At 44.2% G+C, this 23,772-nt stretch overlaps 2 protein-coding genes across 2 annotated transcripts; one reads left to right on the top strand and one right to left on the bottom strand.

Moving 5' to 3' along the window:
* Positions 1 to 3,702: 3,702 nt before the first annotated feature.
* spg21 (SPG21 abhydrolase domain containing, maspardin) lies at positions 3,703 to 13,952 on the bottom strand. Its single transcript, XM_037794885.1, has 9 exons — positions 13,793 to 13,952; positions 13,474 to 13,536; positions 9,176 to 9,337; positions 8,754 to 8,834; positions 8,268 to 8,413; positions 7,479 to 7,587; positions 6,395 to 6,502; positions 6,151 to 6,291; positions 3,703 to 4,723 (listed from the first exon to the last, which is right to left on the bottom strand). The coding sequence occupies exons 2-9, from the start codon at positions 13,534 to 13,536 to the stop codon at positions 4,598 to 4,600; spliced, it is 936 nt and encodes a 311-aa protein (XP_037650813.1). The 5' UTR covers positions 13,793 to 13,952; the 3' UTR covers positions 3,703 to 4,597.
* Positions 13,953 to 15,479: 1,527 nt separating this feature from the next.
* On the top strand, positions 15,480 to 22,744 carry pdcd7 (programmed cell death 7). The gene is made up of 5 exons (XM_037794764.1): positions 15,480 to 16,635; positions 18,673 to 18,811; positions 20,458 to 20,688; positions 20,827 to 20,914; positions 22,430 to 22,744. Exons 1-5 carry the CDS (start codon positions 15,619 to 15,621, stop codon positions 22,560 to 22,562), a joined length of 1,608 nt encoding a protein of 535 aa, XP_037650692.1. The 5' UTR covers positions 15,480 to 15,618; the 3' UTR covers positions 22,563 to 22,744.
* Positions 22,745 to 23,772: the final 1,028 nt, after the last annotated feature.

Consider the following 23,772-nt stretch of genomic DNA (forward strand, 5'->3'; position numbering starts at 1 on the left):
GCCTGCTTGCCTTCACTCAGGTCGCTCCCCCTCACGTGCATGCTGCTCACTCCACACTGCAGAAGAGTTAGTTTAGCTCTGAGAATATCTAGTGAATGTACAGTGGACGTTTGTGCAGAAATAACTGCTGCAGCTCCTCCAGACCAACAGAGGTTTCCCATGTCTTGTGAAGTGACGGGGCTCCGCAGAGAGAAACGTTATCGTCTCCGACCAAAATTCCGGTGTCTCCCCTGTTCACTCCCACCGCGGTCGCAAGGCTGAAGCAGGAAAAAACAACACTAGGATCAGGATTCATGGAGAGACCTTTGTCTGGTCAGCTAACATTACTGCCAAGCAGCTGAAATATAGAGTGTTATTATGGTTTTAGCTGACGTGTGCCGCCTCACTGTTTTGAGCAATGCTCGTTCATGTCTATGTAGAGCGAGCACAAGCGCGAGCAACAGGACGCTGACTTTCGTTGACTTAACAGCCACAGGTGTCGCTGTTAACAAGCATTTCTGATTCTTATAAACAGTTATCCTTCTTTTGTTTAGCTATTTCCCGCCTACAGTCGCTGCTTTTCCAACTTAACATTTTTTAAATGCGAGGTGTCGAGTTTTAAACAACTTCAGTGGATAAACTGTCTTTTTACAGATTCCTGCTTTACACTCAAGTCTATCTTCATTCTGCAGGACAGGCAGCCCACAGTAACAGCCCTTGCTTTCAGATGGGTTTGCTGGTATCATGTGATGTATGGTAGAACAGGAGCTGTAAACACTTTTGTTACTTGCTCTGGAATGACACATTTCTGGACAAAAAAGTTAACCTTTTCATACATGGGCTGCATTCGAATAGTCAAAATATGACGTCCTAATGTCTTTTCCTAACCACTTCTCCTTGACCTCGATGGAAAATGTCATGAGGTCAAGGAAAGATGAGAAGGAGAATTCAGAAGGACTTGGGAAAAGAACCCAGGGGTTCAGAGAATCCGACTGCACTTTCACTAGGCTCCGTAATTATCGGCAGCGGATGTTAGTGATGCAGGTCTGCCGTGGTGAAACTACAATGTTCTGAAGATGGACTACGAAAGGCGCTGCTCCCCTCTGTGCGTTCTTAAATAGGTCTTTCAATGACAGACTCCTTCACCCACGGTGTGTTAAAGAGAGATACTGCAGGTCCTCCTGCTGCTGGAACACTTTACATTAACAGATAATAAAGGATCATCTGACCTAACGTGGACAACCGGTGAAAAATATCACTTCATTACTAAGGTTGGAATTTAAATAAACAAAGGAATATATGATAAATATTGGGTTAATTGTTGGAGTTATGGAGAAGGTGTAGGATCATATACTTCTTCCAACTTCTTTTGGGACATGTAATATTTATTTATGTTGATTAATTGTCAATTGATTGTTTACTGTTCATTTTATTTGTTATTCTGGTTTTGTTTTTTACTGAGGTATTTGTTACATGTTCAAAATAAATAATTAATGGAAAATAAAGTGAAACGAAATGGTTATCACTGTCCACTCATATTAAACATGAATCCCAATTAATGTATGAGCGTATGAAAATAATATACAAGATCAGCATATATGTTTGTTATTATGAACAGCCGAATGGTGCGTCGCTTTAAATGCTAGGGCCGCAAGGAACTGTGGGATGTTATTTTCTTTTCCTTTGGTAAAGGATGGTCCAGTGTGTCCTCTGCTAAAGGAGATAATAAAGGAAGCATTGAAGCTCCTTTCCTCAGCATTTGGAGAATTTAAACAGCTCTAATCATGGCTGCTACTGAGGTACTTCCGGGTCATTTCACTCTGCTTCACTCCACAAGTTTTAGCCTGGATTATGACTTAACTTCTTCATATTTGTGTAATATTACCATACGATCTGCGCACCAAGCTCTGATTGGTCAGTAGACTGTGCTTTTATACGAGCTGATCTAGAACATAACCTGCTCTGGGGCAGGTTAGCTGTTCAGCATCAGTTACCATGGCGATCTACCCCGGTAAGAAGTGATCCACCTTCATAGGACGGAAAACCCTGAAGGGTTAACCCTGAAGTTACCTCGCTAACGCCAAATCCTGCTGCGTAATACAGGCCTCAGGCCTCAGGCCTCTGCTCTACCAGCTGAGCTGAACTGTAAAACACAGCCAATATAAAAACAGTGACATATCATCCTTCACCTTTTAAGTTGATAAACAGTTGCTTATCTCCACATCCAGCAGTTACAGAGCAACACAGCCATTCATTTGGAGTGTTTGTGTCCACCTGATGAATGCTTTAACCCTGAACTCATTTAGACATTACCCCGAGGAGCTGTGTGTGAAAACACAAATATCCCAATCATTTGGACCGGACATTAAACAGACTTTACCCAACGAAAACGTCTAACTGGAGAGACGATGAGATCCGGAGACTTCTGTCAGTGAGCCGAGAATCGTTCAAAATTCAATCAACGGCAGGAGACTCGTTTGTTTATGACCAAGTTAAGAGCCGGCTACGTGACCGCGTTATTGATTTCCTGCGTCGTGTCCTGCCTCCTTGCATCAGCCCTCGCCTAAATGTCAATGCCCGGATTCTACTTTTCTGGAGTTCATATGAGAAAACGGCTCAATATTTCTCTCTCCTTTAGCTCTGCTTTTGGCCTCTACCAACTTTTGAGGGAAATATCTGCCCCTTTACACGCTCCACAATGTTCACCAGCTAGTCTCCGTTTGCTGTTGAGCAGATACAGGACAGTGGCTTCTTCTGAAAACAGCCGCCTGCTGCCTCTGGGAAAGACGCTAGCGGTGAGAGTGAACCAGAACGGTAAAGTTGTGGGTGGGACAGCTGAACGGTGAGATGAGAGAAGCTAAAACGCTCTGTAGATCTGAACTGCAGAGTCAGGTGATAACTCTGTCATCATGAGCGACCTCTTTCACATTACATGTTGTCATTTGATCCGTTGATATTGACCAAGCAGCTTTACAGAACTTTAAAGGGACTCTATGTAAGAATCAGAAATTGCTTGTTAACGGTGACACCTATGGCTGTTAAGTCAAAGAAAGTCAGCGTCCTGTTGCTCGCGCTCGCTCCACATAGACATGAATGAGCATCAGTCAAAACAGTGAGGCGACACACGTCAGCTAAAAACACAATATCACTCTGTATTTCAGCTGCTTGGCAGTAATGTTAGCTGACCAGACGAAGGTCTCTCCATGAATCGATTCTGATACTGTGTTGTCCTGCTTCAGACTCTCGTCTTCTGCAGTGTGTAGTGTGCGTGCATGCACGTTAGAGGTGGAGCGAGTGAGAACGAGCGCGGTGTGTGAGTGAAGGCAAGCAGGCAGGCAGGCAGAGGAGCAGAGTACAGCAGAGACTCCGGTCCTGGAGACCGAAGCTACGGTCTCCCCTGTGTCTTCTGGCCACGGTCGGGGGAGCTGAAGCAGGAAGAGTTGACACTGTTTTGCAAGACGGGCTTCACTAGATAGAACTTTGCGGTTTTGGTGCTTCCGTGTAGTTTGTGTTAGAACAGCGTAGCCACACGCGAGCGCGCACGAGACACCGACCCGATTTATACGCGTAAGAAGTTACAAACGGTACCTTTAAATACTCAAAAATGACAAATGGGTGGAGGGCTGAGATGATGCGGTAGACTTGCTACTCCTCCTCAGTTGTGGTTATACATGACATTTCAACATTCATCTAAAAGTGACTAAAAAAACAAATGAAGAGGCGTTTCACAGTGTAGAGAATGTGTACATTATCTCTTATAAAAAGGCACAGCACATCATTTTCATTTATTCTTCGACAAGTGAAGCAGAGAAGGAAAAGTGATCAATTATAGCTACAGGAGCATTTGGAGATACACTGAATGAACCCCAGGGCTGCAGTATACCACACGTTAGTCATTTATATATCTGTAGAAATGTTCTCCACACTACAAAACATCCAGTGACACTCGGATCTACGCTTGATTTTCAGCTTGCAAAATCAGAATGTGAGTTTTAGTGGCCGAAGCATCGTCAGTTCGACAGACAGACCGATGTCATGGACTGGTCGCTGCTCACAGTCACGACATGTAAACGTAGTGCAGAGCCACAGTTCTAACGGCTCATCACTGTGACACGGGTGGAAACAACAACTGCACATGGGAAATACAAAGTAATTTACCGTATTCCAAAACAAATGAAAAAAAAAAAATGCAATTTCGTCTCATTGAATTACACAAAGACTATCAGATATAGCGTCTCTCCATAGCCAGTGTGTTCATCTTTCCGTTAACAGGAAACCAGTTCATCGCTGGCTGTGTTAACCACAACATATAGTACACATAGAAATGAACACTTGAGGCAAACAGTTCAGGCAGTTTATGAGTGCAACAATTATCATATTCATTCCACATAAGGCAAGGTGTCGTATGTTTAAAGCAAAGCGGCCGAGTACCGTTTATGTACAGGTCATTATCAAAATATTGTTTCATCTGTCAAATAAAAATATTCTCGGGTGACTCGCTGATTGACCGTTGAGCTCTATAGAAAATCTGGAGAAAACGTCCTGTGAAATGATGAAGGGGTGAGAGAAACTGTTGGAAATGTTGAGAGGAAACCGCTCTGGGAGGTAAAAAGTGGTCTCATTGGTCCTCGTCAGAGTCCTGGTTACCGCTCAGGTGACTCTCCTGCACCTCCAGCTCTTCGGCGCTCACCATGTCAGGACTGATGGCGGCGTATCTCGTCCCGTGGAACTGACGCAAGTGAATCTGTGCAGAAAAATAACAAGCAGCGTCATAAAAAACCCCCCGGAAAAGACAAATCAAATATAACCACACGTCACATCACCCCACAATGCATTTCGTCTAGGTGCCTCGAGACCGGCCGTCAGGCTTGTGAGATTTTGAGCCAGTCGTTGTGAAATGAACCCGACAGGGCGATGCTGCGCCCGACGTGTAGCGGCTATTACACGCCTATCAATTTGACACAAAAATTGTCCTCCAGGGTCCGACATCAGAACGAACAGCGACTTTGACGAGGGCCAAATAGTGCTGGCTAGACGACTGGGTCAGAGCATCTCCAGAACTGCAGCTCTTGTGGGATGTTCCCGGTCTGCAGTGGTCAGGACCTACCAAAAGTGGTCCAAGGAAGGAAAACCGGTGAACCTGCGACAGGGTCAGACCCGAGGCTCAATGATGCACGTGGGAAGCGAAGGCTGACCCGTGTTGTCCGATCCAATAGAAGAGCTACTGGAGCTCAAACTGCTGAAAAAGTTAATGCTGGTTCTGATAGAAAGGTGTCAGAACACACAGTGCTGACCCGTGCTGACCCGCCCAAAAGCGCCCACAATGGGCTACGTGAGCATCAGAACTGGACCACGGAGCGATGGAAGAAGGTGGCCCGGTCTGATGAATCACATTTTCTTTTACATCATGTGGATGGAAACGAGTTGGAGGTGTCGACTCGGCCTCCACATCCTCCAGATCTTAATCCGATCGAGCATCTGCGGGATGTGCTGGACAAACAAGTCCAATCCACGGAGGCCCCACCTCGCAACTTACAGGACTTAAAAGGATCTGCTACCGACGGCTTGGTGCCAGATACCACACCAGACCTTCAGAGGCCTAGTGGAGTCCATGCCTCGACGGGTCAGGGCTGATTTGGCGTAAAAGGGGGACCTACTCAATATTAGACAGGTGGTCATAATGTTATGGCTGATTGGTGTGTATATATATATATATATATCATAACATAGCATGTTTTCTGGTAATTCAATAAATAAATAAATACTCAATATGAAATAACTACATGGTAAAGCCTATTTTTGCATACTCCAGTGTGAATTGAATACTTGACAAATGAAAAGTACTTTAGTACTAGTATTTTTTCATGTAATTGAGAATGTTAGTGCAAAATGAACATAACAGTATCAAGGGAAATTATGAAGGAAAAAAAAATCTTCATATATACATTTGTTAAATCGCATTGAACTGCGTGGTAATATAAAGTGTGAGGTAAAAAAAAAAAAACATTCTTCAAATTATATTCCCTAAAAATATTCCACATCAGATTTTCTGAAAAAATTGAAGTTACAGACTGAGACCAAATAGATCATCAATCATTGTTCACCTTGAGGATCAACAGGTGTCCCGGTTCCATCATCATTTCCTAGTTAAAAAGATACAGCAGAGCGTACCTGTATGTAGAGGTTGACTTCAGCACTCCTGCACAGGTACGGGAAGTTTCCTCCTGTTTTCAGATGAGCTCGTCTCGCGTTGGGATACAGTTTATACATCTCCTCTTTTGCCTCCAGCGATAGAGCGCTCTGATCAAACACCTCAACACCATTCAAAGAGAAAGCATGTCTTTAAGGTTATTGTCGTAGAAATATACATAAATGGACGTATACCTGATGGGAGAGAGATGGTTTTAACACTTACATCTATAATGGTCACAGCAACATCTTTTATTTTGTGCGGCTCCACGTAAGAGTTTTGACAGTTGAGTGTTAGCCGCGATGCTAACTCACTTTGGTTCAGACTCTCCAACTACAGCACACACAACACATGGAGGGCAGAGTTTAACATTCAAACACAAAGACATCACATATCTCTACTTAAAGGTAGGCGACACTAGATTTTAAAAACGATCCAACCGAAAAAATCAGCCCAGTGATGCCAACTCTTCTCCCCTGACAGCAGCTAGCAGCACTAGCTCCAAAAGTCCCTAAATCTGGAAGACTCTGGTGACGCACAATGAGCGCACACATTTTTGATAAATTGTCATAATAAGCATACGAATTCTTGAGTTTCGGGCAACAACGTGTTTTGTGACCTTTGACCACCAGAATCTCATCAGGTCATCCTTGAGTCCGAGTGGACGTTTGTGCCAAATTAGAAGAATTCCCCTCCTGAAATTCCTGAGATATTGCGTTCACGGGAATGGTACGTGCGGACGGATAACCTAAAAAAAAACATAAAGCCTCCGGCCACGGCTGTCGCTGATATATATATATATATTCTTTTTAACCTTTATTTATTCAGGGGGAGGTTCACTGAGAGCAATGTTCTCTTTTCCAGGAATGCCCTGATCACATTCACACAGTTACACATTCACTCCTGGAAGCTGCCCAGTACAACCACAGTCTGATCTGCTGGCCACTGAGCAGCTCCACTGCTCAAGGGCATCTAAGTGGTGATGAGGGAGGGTAAAGCACTGCTTTTTCACTTTTCCCCACCCAGATTTATCCCGCCGGTCCGGGGGATTGAACCGGCGACCTTCCGGTCACAAGCTTGCGTCTCTAAACTTTAGGCCACCACTGCAATTAGCATTACTGATGCTAATATCTAGCTTTACATCTACATCACCAAATGGAATCAAGAAGACATATTTTGTTCCACTATAGTGATACATTACTCTGACATGGACCACCTCTGTAACACAAATGAACACACACACACACGTCCACTTCCCCTGTCAACACATACATCTTCTTACCCTGTCAACACACACATGTCCACTTACCCTGTCAACCATGAAGTCGATTGCATCTGCCATTTTAGGGTCCACAGGTCCTTTAGCAAAGTTCCCCAGAACAATCTTCTTCAACATGAAAGCCGGCATTAACCAGAAACTGAGGAGGAACATGCAAAACGAGACTTTAAAGCTTCAGTAGTCAGTATATTTTTGGCATCATTGGACAGAAATTCCATAATAACCTTTCAGCATATTGTAATTCAAGTGTTCTGAGAGATAACTAGACTTCTGCACCTCCTCATGGCTCTGTTTTCAGGCTTTAAAACATCTAGCCCGTGACGGCAGACTTTGACCAATCACAGGTCATTTCAGAGAGCGAGTGTTCCTATTGGCTGTGCTCCGGTCATGTTACCGATACTTGGCGTTCCTTCACCAGATTTCACAATGGCGGCGGCGTCACAAACGTTCTAATTTTACAGATAAACCGTGCACTACAAGATGATTCTGAAAACATTTGAGGAGATAAATAGGTATTAACGTAACAGAATATTGATTCATATTTGATCAGCGCTGCCTAGTTTGACCTCAGATCAGCTCTTACTGCTTGTTTTCTTCCGGTCTGTGAAATCTTGCAGATGCCGTTAGGAGCACCAGAGGACACAGAGGCACATGATTATTTTCAGGTTACCCGTTTCATGTACTACTGTCAGGTTATAGCGACTGTTTTAGAAAAATAACTTTTTTTAAATCATGTTTCCTCCAATCTCGCCTACTTCAGCTTTAATAATGAAGGTGAACATTGAGAGGAAAGTTTATGATGGTATCATTAAAACACACCTGTTTGACGTCCATGTCTGATTGAAGATGGAGGTGTCACTGAATGAGTTACACAGTATCAGCGAGTGCACTCTGGGAGACTTGTGTGTGCACTCTGCAAACTTCTGAGCCAAGAATCCACCCAGGGACGCACCGAACAGATGGACCTGGAGGTTCATCATTGGACAGAGAGAGACAGTCAGAAGGGTGATCAGGTAACATGCCCACACTGATAACAGGACTATTCCTTTACCCTCCATGGGTAGTTTGTTGGCATAGTCAGCATCATTGGCAAAGGAGTGTCAATTAGTCCTCAAATAGTTTGTTGAAACGATGTTTCACCTCTCGCTCCGCTGCACAGAGTGATTTCCAATAGCTTTGTTCTAAAATTGTTGCGTAGGTGATCGCAGTCAGGTGATTACGTAAGAATAGCAACAAACCTACACATGAGTACAGAAAAAATACTGCATGCTCAGCTCTGAGGCAAAAGGAAAAACACAGACTTACTTTATCCAACTGCAGGTGATCGAGAAGTTTCCTGAAGCCGTCACAGAACTCCAAGAGATCCCAGTACACCGGATACTGCAGCTGGAAACCACACAGACTAGATATTTACATATTCACAGACCCCTCCGCTAATCAGGGTTAGGCCTATATGGTCATCAATTAGTCGATTAATCAATTAATCTACTGACAGAAACTTAATGTGCAATTATGATTTGATTATGGTTAAACATCCTCTGGTGTCACTTCCTCCACTGTGCCAGAGTTTTCTATCACAGTAAACACAACAAAACATTTGAAAAACTCAACAGACAATTTTCACTGTTTTCAAACATTTTATTGACAAAACTAATAAAAATAAGATGAATGTAGATAGGAATCAGACACATGCTGAAGCTGCAGTGTGTTTCTAGTGACGAGCTCACCGAGATGACTCTGTAGCCCCATCCTGTCAGCGCCAGCACCTGCTGGAAGAACACCTCAGCTGTCCCGCTAACTGGAGGGAGGAGGATGATGGGACACCTGATGCTCTTTGGGCCGGCGTCATACAGCGACCACACCTTACTGTCGTCATCATCAACAATGATCTGGTGGAGACAAAAACACAGGGTGAGAAAAATACATCCTGCAAACTCATCACGGCCCTCAAGTTTCTTTCATGTGGGATTTCAAAACAGACCACAGGAGACAAATATGGAAATATCTGAATTGAAGACTAAGGGTGCTTTCACATCAGGGACCCGTGCCCGGATCCGAGTACACTTGTCCACAAAGTCCAGTTCGATTGATTAGTGTGAACGCTGCGTACTGTACTCTGGCACGGTTCGTCGATCCGTGCTCGAGTCCACTTGAAAAGGTGGTCTGGAGTACGGATCGTGTGTACTCCGGTACGGTTCGCATCAGGTGTGAAATCCAACCGTACCAAAACACGGAAGTGGACCGCTATTTAACGCGAGTAACGTTAGCAGTTAACGAGTAGTTTTGAAAGGGCAGGCTTTTTTCAACACCGCTGGTCTCCTCCGAAATCTGTAAACATATAAAACTGTTTCATATCTATGTCTGTATCTGCGCGCATCATGCGCCGATATCATCCTCTGAGCTGCACCGCTTGTACTTTTCTTGTGGTCAGGCAGCAGCGTCCAAGAAACGTGAGAAATCATCAGGGAAAGAAAAAGGAGCAGGTCAGCTGAACCTATTTATTATATTATATTTGTTTACTCAGTTAAGAGACACTCACTACCATGTAAAATACACTGTTGTCCGTTGTTTTAGAAATTAAACAAACAAACGTTGGACCAGGTAAAGTTAAAGATGTATTTTAAGTGATTGCGTCATTTTTTTAATGATATCGCGATAATATCGTTATCGTGATATTTTTTTGCCATTATAATCGCATTGAGAAAAATTGATATCGTGACAGCCCTAGTCTGGACCCTCTAAGATGGGGGTCTGGTCCCTGTAAGAGGCTGCAATATGATCGAGACAAAGAAGCAAAAATCTGATCGACTAAATGAAGTGTTTGGTGTTTGTTTTGTGAAATATTGGATATTTTGACTTCTTTGGGCTCTAAAATTAGCGACGCACCGATCCGACTTTTTCAGTCCTGATAGCGATACCTGGGCTTTGGGTATCGGCCGATACCGAGTACCGATCCGATACTAGTGTTTAATTAATCAGCTGTATGTCTCACTGTGTGGAAATGACTGGGATCATTCTTTTATGTGTAAGGCAACATCAGGCTGGACTTAAACTCTGCTTTCCTAACTTTGTAACACAAAATGTAACAAATAAATACACAGACATAAATTTACTAAATTGTTATTTATTATTAAAATAATAAATCGTACACTGACAACTTGGTAAAAAACCTTAGGTTAAAGACAACAGGAATTATAATTCGGGTGTAAACCTTTTTAATGCAGCAACAAATTGGTCAAAACTTAAACAGGAATTAAAATTCCAGTTTAAAATATATATAGTATATAAACATGGAATTGAATTTAATAGATCGGCCTCATTGTCACCCGATCCAGCTATTTGAGTCAGTATCGGCCCGATATCCGATACGGTATCAGTGCATCCCTTTCTTAAATAATAATCAGTTTGACTGCCCTGTTCACAGCTTATAACCAACACCACCTGCTGTGATGAATCAGCCAGTGCGAACCCTTAGCCCAGTAAATACTATGAACACTGAGCCCTAGTCAGCATGTGACTGATGACTGAGCATGTGATGGATGACTGACCATTTCATCCAGCATCAAACGGGCTCTACTGGTAAACTGCCAGCTCTGACCCTCATCCTCTTTAGAAAGTCTGTGTGAACAGCGACTACGCTGTGGACAGTCTCACAGACAGGAGGTTCAATGGTGTTAACGTTGGTAAACTAACTCTGGAGAATCGGGTGGAAAGTAGTCTATTCTTCAGCATGGTCATGTTACAGTACTGTATTTTGCAATATGTGGTCATATGGAAATCTGAAAGTCAGGAATAAACTGACAGAGCAGAGAAGTCCCAGATGCAACCAAGCGAAAAATATGAATTAAATATAAAGACTAAAGCTTTCCAGATTATAAATGATCCTTCACTCTGCAATTTTTACATCCTCTGGGAGGCGCTAGAGATGGGTAAGAGGACAGAATGTCTTTTAAGTTATCTCTAATACTGACTGCATCCTACTTTAAACAAGCCCTCCTCCAAGTTTTTCAGAAAATAGTTTTACTAACTAACTAACTAACTAACTAACTAACAAACGTGCAAAACACAATTGTAAGGGATTAAATGAGCCCAGATTTCAACTATACCGTTAGAAGCTTAAGAGTCACTGGTAAGCAGTGAGACAGTGTTGTGTATTAAAACCAAAGGCACAGAGCTCTCTGTGAATATGAGGTCTTATTGGTGTAAACAGCACAAGCAGAGGACCAGTGTGAGGGTGACTGTTAGTGCAGTCTGAGCAGTAAACGGGAGTACAGTAGTCAGGAGTGAATGCTACTGTAATGGAGCAGCTCAGCCATCAGCTGCTCTATTGTGTTTTAATCTGGTTTATTTTTTTATTTGTAATCTAGCAGAGCGGCTCAGTTCGGAGGACTTTCATGTTGCTCAGAAAGCCAGCTTGAATTCTCGGGATTGAGATCCTGTTATGTCCCAGGAATTCTCACGAAAATCTGCTCCCCTTTCCCAGGAAAGTACCTGCAGAATCCTGTAATCAGTTTATGAAATGGACTGTTTTGTACTTGATTTAAACATTGTAAAACTCATTTTTACATCCAGGGACAACACAATAGTGTCCCCTCTTTTGTTTTCTTCTGTCCTCTCTCACTCCTCTGTCTCCATCTTTCATGGTCTCTACCGTTGTATCCGTCTAACTCAGCAGAGCCCACCGACCTTGTGAGGTCACAGGCTAGAGTACTGCAACATGGCGGCGCTCTTGCCACAACGGGTGAAACAGATCTTCTTTTTTCTTTTAAATGCTGACATTTGTCGTGTTTGTTATAAAATAGTAAATTAAATTGGAAATCCATTTAGTAAACCAGCTTAACTTGGTTGACCGATTCTATTCTTTACTTTAACTTTAGCTGCAGCTCTACCCAGTTTTTCCAAACAATGTGTGGCTTCTTTGAACAACAAAAGTAATATTGGCATTTTCTTGGTACGACTGCAGATTCGCTTCAAAGTCAGCAAGACAAAAATAATTTGAAACAGCTGCCGGTAGGTCTGCCATTGCTGCAGTCATCGGGCTGAATCAAGTATCACAGTACCGCAGTATATATTAATACCAGACAGAAACACCTTTCCTAAATGGAAATGAAAAAATTGGACTGCTTTTATGGCGATTGGGTTGGCAGGTCTGAAGCTCTGACTGGACAATCTCCGAACCCATCGGCTATCGGGCCAACGACAGATGAGCCTCTGGGGTCAAGGGTCTATATTTCTGTGGTTCTGGTGTAGCCAGCGGATATCCTAGCCAAGACTTCCTTTTCCGTGCGCTGCTCATTGTCTACAGTCCAATTAGATACTTGAGATGTGAGACTGGAGTTGGAGTTGAGAGACGACGTGTACGACCAGACTGTTTCACCAGAAACCAGTTTAATAGTTGATTTAAAAGCTAAATCATCGTCACACGACAGCCGCAGGGTTCCCAGATTACATTTCAGCTAATGTGTTCCGCCTCTTTACTCTCCACACCGACTGTGTTCAACTAAAGCCTACTCCAACATGATTGGTCAATACTACTCCGATTACAAACAGAGAGCAGAACACGTCCGGTACCAACATCCTGTCCCGTTGCCTACAAAGTCTACATGTGAATGTCTGTTTATAGAGATTACTGATTGGACTACTTCTCCTGGGGACGGATGCTCATTGCTATCAGGCAGATATGCAAATATAATCATGCTGCATGACAATGATCAACAGTTACGTGTTCAACAACAAACGTGTGTTTGATTAATGGCGAAGCGTCTTCATCACAGAGAGAACACTGAAATGAAACACATCAGGCCAAGTAATAACACTGATCTGGTCTGGTCTGATCTGTCTATTGACTTACTTAGGAAAAATGTTTTGATGTGAAATCTGTTTTTTTTTCATATTTCAACATGTTTGTAAAATGATTATGTACACATGTGATGTGTTGATGTGTAGGCCTACTGGTTCTGTATCAAGCAGTGGGGCCCAGTGATTAAGGACCACCATCACAGGTTAGAAATCAGGAGGTACTTACTCTCTTCAGGGGCACTGTGCTTCTGAACCAGTTATAGTCAGGAGACACTTTAATCTCCTCCATCTGAGGACACATTCAGACACAAACACATTCAGGAAAACAGAACTTAGTGACTCAAACAGCGCGTTAAATCACTTCACGTACTGCAGAGAGAGACAGACACCTGCCTCTGTTATATTAGCTTTGACAGCCAGCTAGCTAGCGAACTGTTACTAGAGATACAATCAATAGGAGCGTGTGGCCGTCAACACTCAGTGACCGCAGATAACGTTAACGTTATTGACTGTGTCTACGTGTGATCTATTACGGGAACTGTTACCGTGTTCGTTGTGGATGTTAGTCACCGTGTCCGAGGAGTGTTATCCATGTAGGTAGCATCTTCTCCGGCTGCCTGCCTGGTCATATGACTCCCTCTCTCATACACTTCCGCAAAGCGTCCGAGGCCTGTTGAAGGAGGCTAGGACAAGGGCGGACCTGGTCGGACCTGGTCTGGGTGTCCGGGGGGTATTTTACACATGCGCAGTGTAACTGAAGCTACGGCCGTGCGCTGCGATTGGCTCAATCTCGGCGGGTTTTACTGCGCTTGCGTAGAACTCCGAAAATATGACGCGTTGATGAAGCGTGACCGAACCTCCTTCAACAGGCCTTGAAAGCGTCAGGCTGCCTTCTCTGCCTGTCTGTCTGCCTGTCTGTCTGTCTCTCACACAGACTAACGCAGTAGACTTTCTACCATAGACTTCACGGACATTCATTGAGAAAGAGACGTCTGTAAATCAGCGGATCATTTATGTGTAGGTAGATCAACTCCCCAGTACTTGAATAGTCCCTAACGTTGTAAAATGCAGTTATAGCTGAATGCAGAGCTATCTAGTGATCAGGAAGGCCAGCTCTGTCCTGGGATGCCCTCTCGACCCAGTGGAGGTGGTGGGAGAGAGGAGGATGATGGCTAAAAAGCTGTCATCTATGATGGGGAACGAATCCCACCCCCACGCAGGACACCATCGCAGCACTGGAGAGCTCCTTCAGCGACAAGCTGCTCCACCCAAAGTGTGTGAAGGAGCTCTATCGCAGGTCCTTCCTTCCTGCAGCTGTCAGACTCCACAACCACCACTGCTCCCAGTAGACCACACACACACACACACACACACACACACACACACACAAACACACCAAAAAACGGACAATAACTGCACTATACTGTACACTGACTGTCTATCAATACTACTCAGGTGTAATTCGTACCGTGCAATATAGTCACAGTTTCAGTTACAGTTCATGTCACTGTGCAATATCATATTTCCACTTGTGCAATTGTGTTAATAGTCTGTGTATTGTCAATACTGTATATATTGTTCCAATTTTTAACATTCCCCTTGTTTTTATATATAGCACTTTTAAAGACCTGATTGCTTTTATACTGCTTTACTCTGTTAATGTCCTGTCATCCACTTTTTATTGTGCTGCACCATCGCACTTTGTTCACTGTGTTATGTGTTTGTGACTGTTTTTGTATGTCTGTGTTTGCACCTTGGTCCGTGAGCAACGACATCTCGTTTTAACCGTGTACTTTGTATGTGGAAAATGACAATAAAGTTGAATTTGTAACTTGTAACTTGTAATATTGTTCCTAATTTTTATATTTTCTTCTATTTAAATTGTTCATATTTTATATGTCTGTCTACTTTTGTTTTACTTTTTTTTTACTGTGTTCTTGATTTTTGTTTTTACTGTTGCTTCTTGTTTTTTGCACTATCCCCTTTGCTGCTGTACACTGCAAACTTCCCCACTGTGGGACTAAAAAAGGAATATCTGATCTTATCTCATTTTCCTTCCTCTGTTCATGTGAATGAGCCCTGACCTCGGCTGGACCATGGGGTGGACCAGACCGAGCGTTTCGAGGTGGAGCTAAAGGAGACACAGTAAGCAGCTTCTTACTGTTGAGTTACGGGCTGTAGTACCAATTTGAGCCACACTGCTGTTGTTGGCGATGTAACGATGTAACGTACCAAAAGCTACCGAAAACAGGAAGGAGAAGAAGAAGAAACGACGACAACACTAAACATGGCTCCAGAGAGGAGTTGATAGAGAGACTGTATGCAGCCTGCAGCTCCATAACGTTCACCGTAGGTCACTACTGCTCACCATATGGACAACATATACCACCACCAGGCTTCGTCAGAGCCGCAGCAGCCTCTCGGCTATAATGGCGGTTATCTGGAGACGCCACCGTACACCGCCAACAGACCCCCGGGGAGCAGCGTGCTGCAGGCGGACCATGACCCGGCTGCTCCCCGCTGGACCCCTCCAGGGGGGTATGACGGTGGTCACCCGTACGGGTTTAGAAGCGACTTCCCGGCACCGCCGCCTCATCACCCGGTCTTTCCGTACGGGTTTGACCCCTCCGTCCCCCCGCCTCCGTTCGGCTGTTCACCACCGGGACACTTCCCCACTACCGTGGTGACCGCCGCTCCGGTGCACGCGTACAGCAGCAGGGGAGCCGCCACCTTCCAGCCGTTCGGAGCCGGTCCTCAGGCTGCTCAGTATGACCTGGAGCCCGGTCACAGACAGCAGCGGGACTGTGAGGATTACTCAGGAAGCGGAGCTCTGCTGTTTCCTCCGCAGGGTACCGGTAAGGACCGGGACTGGAGTCCGGGAACGACGACAAGACCTGAGGATGAAACAGCCCTTCAGAGGAGGCAGGACCAGCAGTGGCTCGGACGGTTCCTCCAAGGCAGAGACAACACTCCCAAGAGCCGGCAGACCCAGAAGCAGCAGACCCAGCAGCCGCCGCACCGCACCCCCGTGCCGGACCTCAGAGCGGCTCTGAACCGGGCAGCTCAGCTCGTCTCACAGTTAGCAGAGTCCTGTGAAACTCTGAGGAACAACGTGGAGGACGGGTGTGTTTGGGCAGACTCTTATGTGGTGGCTTTAAATGTGAAGAAAGAGCTACAGGAGAAGCTCCAGGGCCTCGGTGACAGCGAGTGTTTAGCCGGCTGGAGAGCGAAGTTGTCCCGTGTTGCTAACAGGAGAGCTCGGCGACTGAGAGCCAGGAAGCTGTTCCAGGTGGAGGAAGAACACAGAGAGGAGCTCCTCGCTGAGAAGGAAGCTGCCATAAACAAGTGGAGGATGCAGCGGGTACACCAAGTGGAGGAGAAGAAGAAGGTAAGTAGTAGTCCACGTTTGTCGGAGGATTCAAACATGTGTTCATTTTGTCCACTTGGGGGCAGAATTATAAAGGAAACTCATGCATGTTATCACTTTATCTATCTCGGAACCGAAGGAAGAGCGCCGGGCATTGATGCAAATTGTCGTAGCGGCCAAACGGCGGTACTACAACTTCCGTGTCAGTCACGTGATGCCATTGGGCCCAAAATACTTTTTCCCATAGACTTACATTGGGAAAGAGACGTCTGTAACTCAGAGGATATTTTTTTTAGGTAAATCAACTTCCCAGTGTGAACGCTCTAATAGTCCTTATTTAAATCATTAGGTCCTAAAAGTTGTAAAATGCACTAATAGCTGAATCCAGAGTTATTTCCCTTCCTCCGTTCGTGTGAATGAGACCCAGACCGAGGCTGGAGTGAGGGCTGGGAGGCGGAGTTAAAGGAAACGCTACTGCGCCTGCCCTATGGGCCCAATGGATGAGGAAGAACTGGAGCCTGCCTCCAGCGCTGTATCCAGTTCTCCTTATACATCCATGTACCCGATCCATCCCGGCTGCTCAATCTGCTTTGCATATGTGCCAAGCCCCCAGGAAGAGCTCCGGTCGACGATCCGGACTTTCGTAGTGGCCAAACGGCGGTACTGCAACGTCCGTGTCAGTCACGTGATGCCGTTGGGCCCAGACATACTTTTTCCCATAGACTTACATTGGGAAAGAGACGTCTGTAACTCAGCGGATAATTTTTTTTAGGTGAATTAACTCTCCAGTAAGAACACTCTATTAGCCCTTATTTAAATCATTAAGTTTTTAAAGTTGTAACATGCACTTATAGCTGAATCCAGAGTTATTTCCCTTCCTCCGTTCATGTGAGTGAGACCCAGACCGAGGCTGGAGCATAAGCCGTGACGACGGCGTGACGTTGGTACCCCGTGACCAAGTCATGTGACTGAGCGGACGCTACTGCGCATGTCCCAGTTGCCCAAGATCCGCCAAGATCCGGGTACTTTTCCAGACGGATGTCGAGCCATTTAGGCTTCATGCGCCAATGAGCAACTCTCATAGGAATGAACGGTGCCCCGCCTCCAACGCTGTTTCCAGTTCTTTTAATATATCCATGATATGTGCGGGCGCGCTTACCCAGCATGCCTTGTGGGAAGACCCGCCCCTACTCTGCCTCTGATTGGCTACTGGCTTCTAAACATAAACGCTAACGGTAGGTAGCCTAGCTATGATGCTAACCGGAGCTGCTGAGCTGCCGTGGCGGAGGAGAGCGACTCAACCACGGCAGCTCTGAAGGCAGGCTACCCGGTCTGAACACCGGTATGTTGAAGCGAGAAATCATCTGTGTAGATTTTTTCACAGTTGAGATGCTCCACAAACTGGCGCGACAGCGAGCAAGCGCCTGCAGGGATTATCATCCAGCCACCCGGCCAGGCCACTGACAGAACCCGCTCTGAGCTGGCTGGAGCTTTCTCCAATTGTCTTGGCAAAAGACTTCGATCATCTGCTGTCGCACCAGTTTGTAGCTTCTCAACTCCGAAAACATCAAACATTTTTTATAAACCTGCCAATATTCGAAATCTACACAGATGATTTCTTGCCTCAAAAATTCTCATAAGCGACTTTAATGATGAAACAACATACCGGTGTTCGGACCGGGTAGCCTACCTTCAGCTCCTATTAGCATCATAGCTAGGCTACCTACCGTTAGCGTTTAGGTTTAGAAGCCAGTAGCCAATCAGCGGCAGAGTAGGGGCGGGTCTTCCCACAAGGTATACTGGGTAGCGTTCGAATAGTCTTTTCTCTTAAGAAGGTTCCTAGCGGAGTGAAATGACCCGAAGTACCTCAGTAGCATCCATGACAAGAGCTGTTTGAATTCTCCAAATGCTAAGGAAAGGAGCTGCAATGCTTCCTTTATTATCTCCTTAAGCATAGGATACACTGGACTATCCTTTAGCAAAGGAAAACAGAGAATAACATCCCACAATTCCTTGCGGCCGCAGCATTTAAAGTGTTTTTATCTGTTTCTGTATCAGGAGCGGGAGCTGAAACTGGCTGCGGACGCGGTTCTCTGTGAGGTGAGGAAGAAACAGGCAGATGTGAAGAGGATGCATGACATCTTGAGATCTCTGGAGAAACTGCGCAGACTGAGGAAAGAGGCAGCATCGAGGAAAGGTAAATTATTCAGCCATGCACCTTATTCCCAGACCAGTGGGCAACTCCGGGGTCTGACAAGTGAAGCCAATGCGGAAGTGCAATAAACTTTTTTTTGCGCTAAATGAAGGAATAACATTCTAGATCTGATGTCATTCAATGTTCTATATATTTTACACTAAAAGCATTACATGCATGGTAAATTCCAGTGTTCACCCTATTTTTCGGAGGTGGGAGGGTACTATACACAGTACCGTACTGTGCTTTGTTATTCATCTATCATCTATAGTGGTTATTTGCATAAAAACACACAATTCAAATGATAGGAAATAAATGTATTTTTATTTAAATATTTGCTTTGATTACAATAAACTACTAATGCCAAGATTTGTATGTATTATAAGCTGCTTAGAGCTAGTGTTAGGAAGTTAAACAGGTCATAATTTGCTAAGTTTTTGAATGATATATCAGGATGTCCAACTGATTCAGCAGCGATAACAGGTTAAAAAGATAAAGACAGAAGTTAAAGCCAGTGAACCAGCATCACCTGGTGAGCCAGACAGAAGACAATGAAATGTAAGAGCAACGCGGTTCCTGTGAAGCCCTGTAGGTCTTTATTCACTGTTACAATCATTAAAAATCAAAAGCAACATGTGTATACATTCGGTATACCTTCAGTAGCTAACGTAGCTTAGTGCTAAGTTGATGATGTGCTAACACACTCTGCTAGCTCCACAGGTTTTTACGTATATCTCTCCCAACCTCTCTGGGTAACGAGTTTCGCCATTACAAAACGGTTAACCGTGACTAACTCAAAATCCACAAAACCAGCCTGAAAATGTGAAATGAATGCATTAGAGTCGATGAAGCACAGCTGTATAGTTGTCAGACCTTGGTCAAAGCTTGCCAATGCTGCACTATGATTGGCCAGTCTGCGTTCAAGGGGATGGACTTAGTAAGGGGTCAATTCCCTCTCTAATATCTATCTCATATTACTGTGAAAACACCTCCTTCAAACAACTGTAATTATTCAAGTGTCTGGCCAAAAACTACATTGAATGAGATTACATTTAACTCTTCATGATAACATTTTAATTTACCTTCGCCCAGTGCTCATTTTTACTGAACAGAGTGTGAACCTGTCATAGGGTAACTCAATGGAGCCTCCGTTAACGTTCGTAGCTCTGTTATCTAGCCAAACAGGACAGTACTGTCCACCTGCTGCTAACAGGTAGCGTTACTAGTTCTTCTTCTGTTGATTTCAACACAGATTTGTTGTTCACAGTGTAGCGTTACCAGGGACAAAATAGGGTGCGTCGCCTCAGGTGTAGTAGTGCCATGCTTTCGATTGTTTTGTTTTTTTCTCTCCCACATGGCTCTGGTCCTAAACAAACTGAAACATGATACAGCGTGTGTATGGCGTTACTTCATTGTGCATGTGTAACTGTTGGAAAGCAGTAAGAGGAATCAATAGTCATGGAGGCATGCGATACCAAGGACTGGGACAACTAGGAACTGGTTCTCAACAAGAACCGATTCTCTATTCCCATCCCTAGCGTTTTCCCACTCTGCCAAAGTACAGAGTCCACACTGTACGCAGTGTAACCTGTAGCCTACAGTCTGTACAGGACAGTGTAGACTACAGTCTCTAACTGTGTGTGTTGCAGGTATCGTCACTGAGCGAGAATGTGACGAGGCCTTCGGCAGCAGACTGGAGCAGCTGAGGAATGTGATGAAGAAGAGGACAGCGATCTACTCCACAGAGGAGAAGGCTTTGATGGTGATGCTGGAAGGAGAGCAGGAGGAGGAGAGGAGGAGAGAGCAGGAGAAACGAGTGAAGAAGGAGAGGGAGAGACACCTGCAGAGGAAACGCAGAGTGAACACAATGTTGTTTGGAGGTAACAACCCACATCCCTGTCGACACCAAAGGGAGAGCATCAGTTTAACAGTTCAACAGTATGATGGAATCACATACAGTACATGTGTTTGTTCGTAATTTTGTAATATGTAATCATTTTCCTCTGTTTTATTCTCAGATGAGCTTCCTGCTGATTCTGTCCTGCAGCCCTTCAGACACTATTACACCCAGGCTGAGCGCTCACTGCATGCTTTACTACAAATCAGGTTAGATGTTTGATGGAATACACTTACAGATAAAACAAAGACAACAAACAGAATCATTTAGCTATTATAGGAAGTGAAAGGAGATGAATATATATGTATGTACTGTATATATACAGTATATATATATACAGCAGGTCATGTCCTTACTGTATAGTGTACAACTAAGTCTATATATTGTGCAGGTTGACCTGATGTGTACTGTTTACACTGAGATGTGGGATGTGACCTGACTAGGGGTGTCCCGATTCTCCAAATCCACGATCCGATTCGATTTTTAATTTAAACATGCCATTGTTGGATTATGGAGTCTTGGTTCATAAAGATCAACAGATCATTGGTTTTATGCCCTGACAACTGTCATTTACACTTTCAAATTCTTCTTTAAAAAGAGAACTGAACTCCCTTTTTATTTAGAAAGTGTTTCAATAATTAAACTTCAACAGTCTACAATATAAAAAGCTGCATCTTTTCATTATCAGTATCTGTGACCCACCTCAGTACAGAATCATTACTAAAACAAAACAGAAATCCTTCTGCAGTATTTTACAAGTGCGCTGTAATAGACAAAAACACGGTTTTGTTGTCATTTACTGTCGCGCTTGTTTCTCTCCTCTGACCGCTGTGTGTCACCCATGGGAGTCACCGAGGGCGGAGGCGGAGCTTTGGCGCTGAGAGCTTGTTGCTCTCGCTACCAATATCAGTTGCTCTGATTCAACAACGTTGAGCTGAAAAATGTGCCTGTAGGTTGAAATTCAACCGAGGTGTTGTTCTGTCGGGAGATGCAGTGACTTAATGTTAAACCAAGTAAGAGTAGAAAAGCTATGATGAGTAAGGAAAAGTAACTAACTAACTAAAGTCTGCTAGCCACTTGGCTAATTCATGCAGTGTAAAATTACACAGGCATGCAGGAAGTGCCCTGAGTATCATAGCGACCATGGTAGGGACAGGGACGACACGTTTCCCATCATGCCTGCAGAGTCCCGAGTGCTGGGCTGAGTAGTTTCAGTTTGCTGAAATGCCTTTCCATGCAATCGGTTACCCCCCAAGCTTGCTAAAAACATCACAGAAGAGCTGAAAACATCACATGCGTGTGGAGCGATGAGGAGACCGTAACCTTCCTCACATTAATTCATGAAACATTATGTCTTCCACACGATTTTCCATCGTTTCAGCTTTGAATGGAGCTCTTTTATTGACCTCGTCTCGTTGTGTCCTCTTCCTCTGCAATGCTTTAATGGCACCAACTGGAGAATCGGCTCCACCGGCTGTTTATCTCCATCAACCGATCAGCTCCTTTTCACCCTACCACAGTAATGGATGCAAACTTTCATTAGATACTGTCTGGAAATTCAATGAACATTTAAGATGTATTTGGATGGACCTGACAGTGAGCAGCATGAACAGTAGCAGGAGCCTGAAGTTGAATTCAGACATCATTCAGTCATGTGTTAAGGCCCACGAATGCTGTTATTGAAATGACCTTGACAGTGACATGATAACTTGTTCTTCTTTCAGGAGAGAGTGGGATGTGTTTGCGGTTCCAGCGGATCATCCTGATGGTTCTGCGGTTCCTCAGAGCTGGATCCTGCCAGACGCCCCGTCAGACCATGCCTGGGCCTCTGCTCTGTGCACTGCTGACACGGACTGAGACGGCCTCTGACTCACTGTATGTGCTGTCAACTGGTGCCCGACATCCAACACTCCACTAATACAGTAAATCCAAACCTCCGGTGCAGGTGACTGGAAGGACTGCTGGTATAAACCCATCTGAGCAAGATGTACAAATAAGACTTTAATGAGTAAAGAAGTTAATAAAGGATTTAGAAGTCATTTGTTCCAAACCCTCTGTTAACCTGAATAAGAAAATTACATCATGGTCTGTGATCTTCATGTGAACTACAGCGTCCCACTGTAGAACTGTCTGTGTCAGATCTAATACAAGATGAAGGGATGAGGTTCCAGCTGCATTGGTCACAGAACAAAATGCTGCAGGTGAGAAAAACGGTTGCAGGTCATGGGTCCTCCAACAGGATAATAACCCAAAACACAGCTAAAAACACCCAAGAATGGCTAAGAACAAAACATTGGACTGTTCTGAAATGGCCTTCTATGAGCCCTGATCTAAATCCTATTGAACATCTGTGGAAGGAGCTGAAACATGCAGTCTGGAGAAGGCACCCTTCAAACCTGAGACAGCTGGAGCAGTTTGCTCACAAGGAGTGGGCTAAAATACCTGTGGACAGGTGCAGAAGTCTCATTGAGAGTTACAGAAATCACTTGTTTGCAGTGATTGCCTCAAAAGGTTGTGCAACAAAATATTAAGTTACAGGTACCATCATTTTTGTCCAGGCCAGTTTCATTAGTTTGTTTTTTAAAATGATTCTGTTGAACCACAATTCAAAAGCAATGACTGATTTTCATTAGTTAATTTTCAGTAAATTTTTATTTATTATTACTTTTGTCAGTTTCAAGTTATTTCAGTGACCATTGTGGGTTTTTCTTTCTTTAACGGAAGGGTACGAACAATTTTGCCTACGTGTGTATTCACAACAAATGGGTGCGAAATCTGTCCAGTAATGTTCTGGATTATAGTGCATCATATTTGATGTGTACAATGTGGCACAAAATGCACTTTCATTATACAATAGAGAGTCTGGCATCTGTCCTGCTTTCAAAAACTTAAAGGTCCTATATTATACTCATTTTCAGGTTCATACTTGTATTTTGTGTTTCTACTAGAACAGGTTTACATGCTGTAATGTAAAAAAAAAACACTTTATTTTCCTCATACTGTTGGCTTGAATAAGCCTGTATTCACCCTCTGTCTTAAACGCTCCGTTTTAGCACATTTAGACGGA

This window comes from Sebastes umbrosus, chromosome 2 (assembly GCF_015220745.1).
Source record: "Sebastes umbrosus isolate fSebUmb1 chromosome 2, fSebUmb1.pri, whole genome shotgun sequence".
NCBI classification, from domain to species: domain Eukaryota; kingdom Metazoa; phylum Chordata; class Actinopteri; order Perciformes; family Sebastidae; genus Sebastes; species Sebastes umbrosus.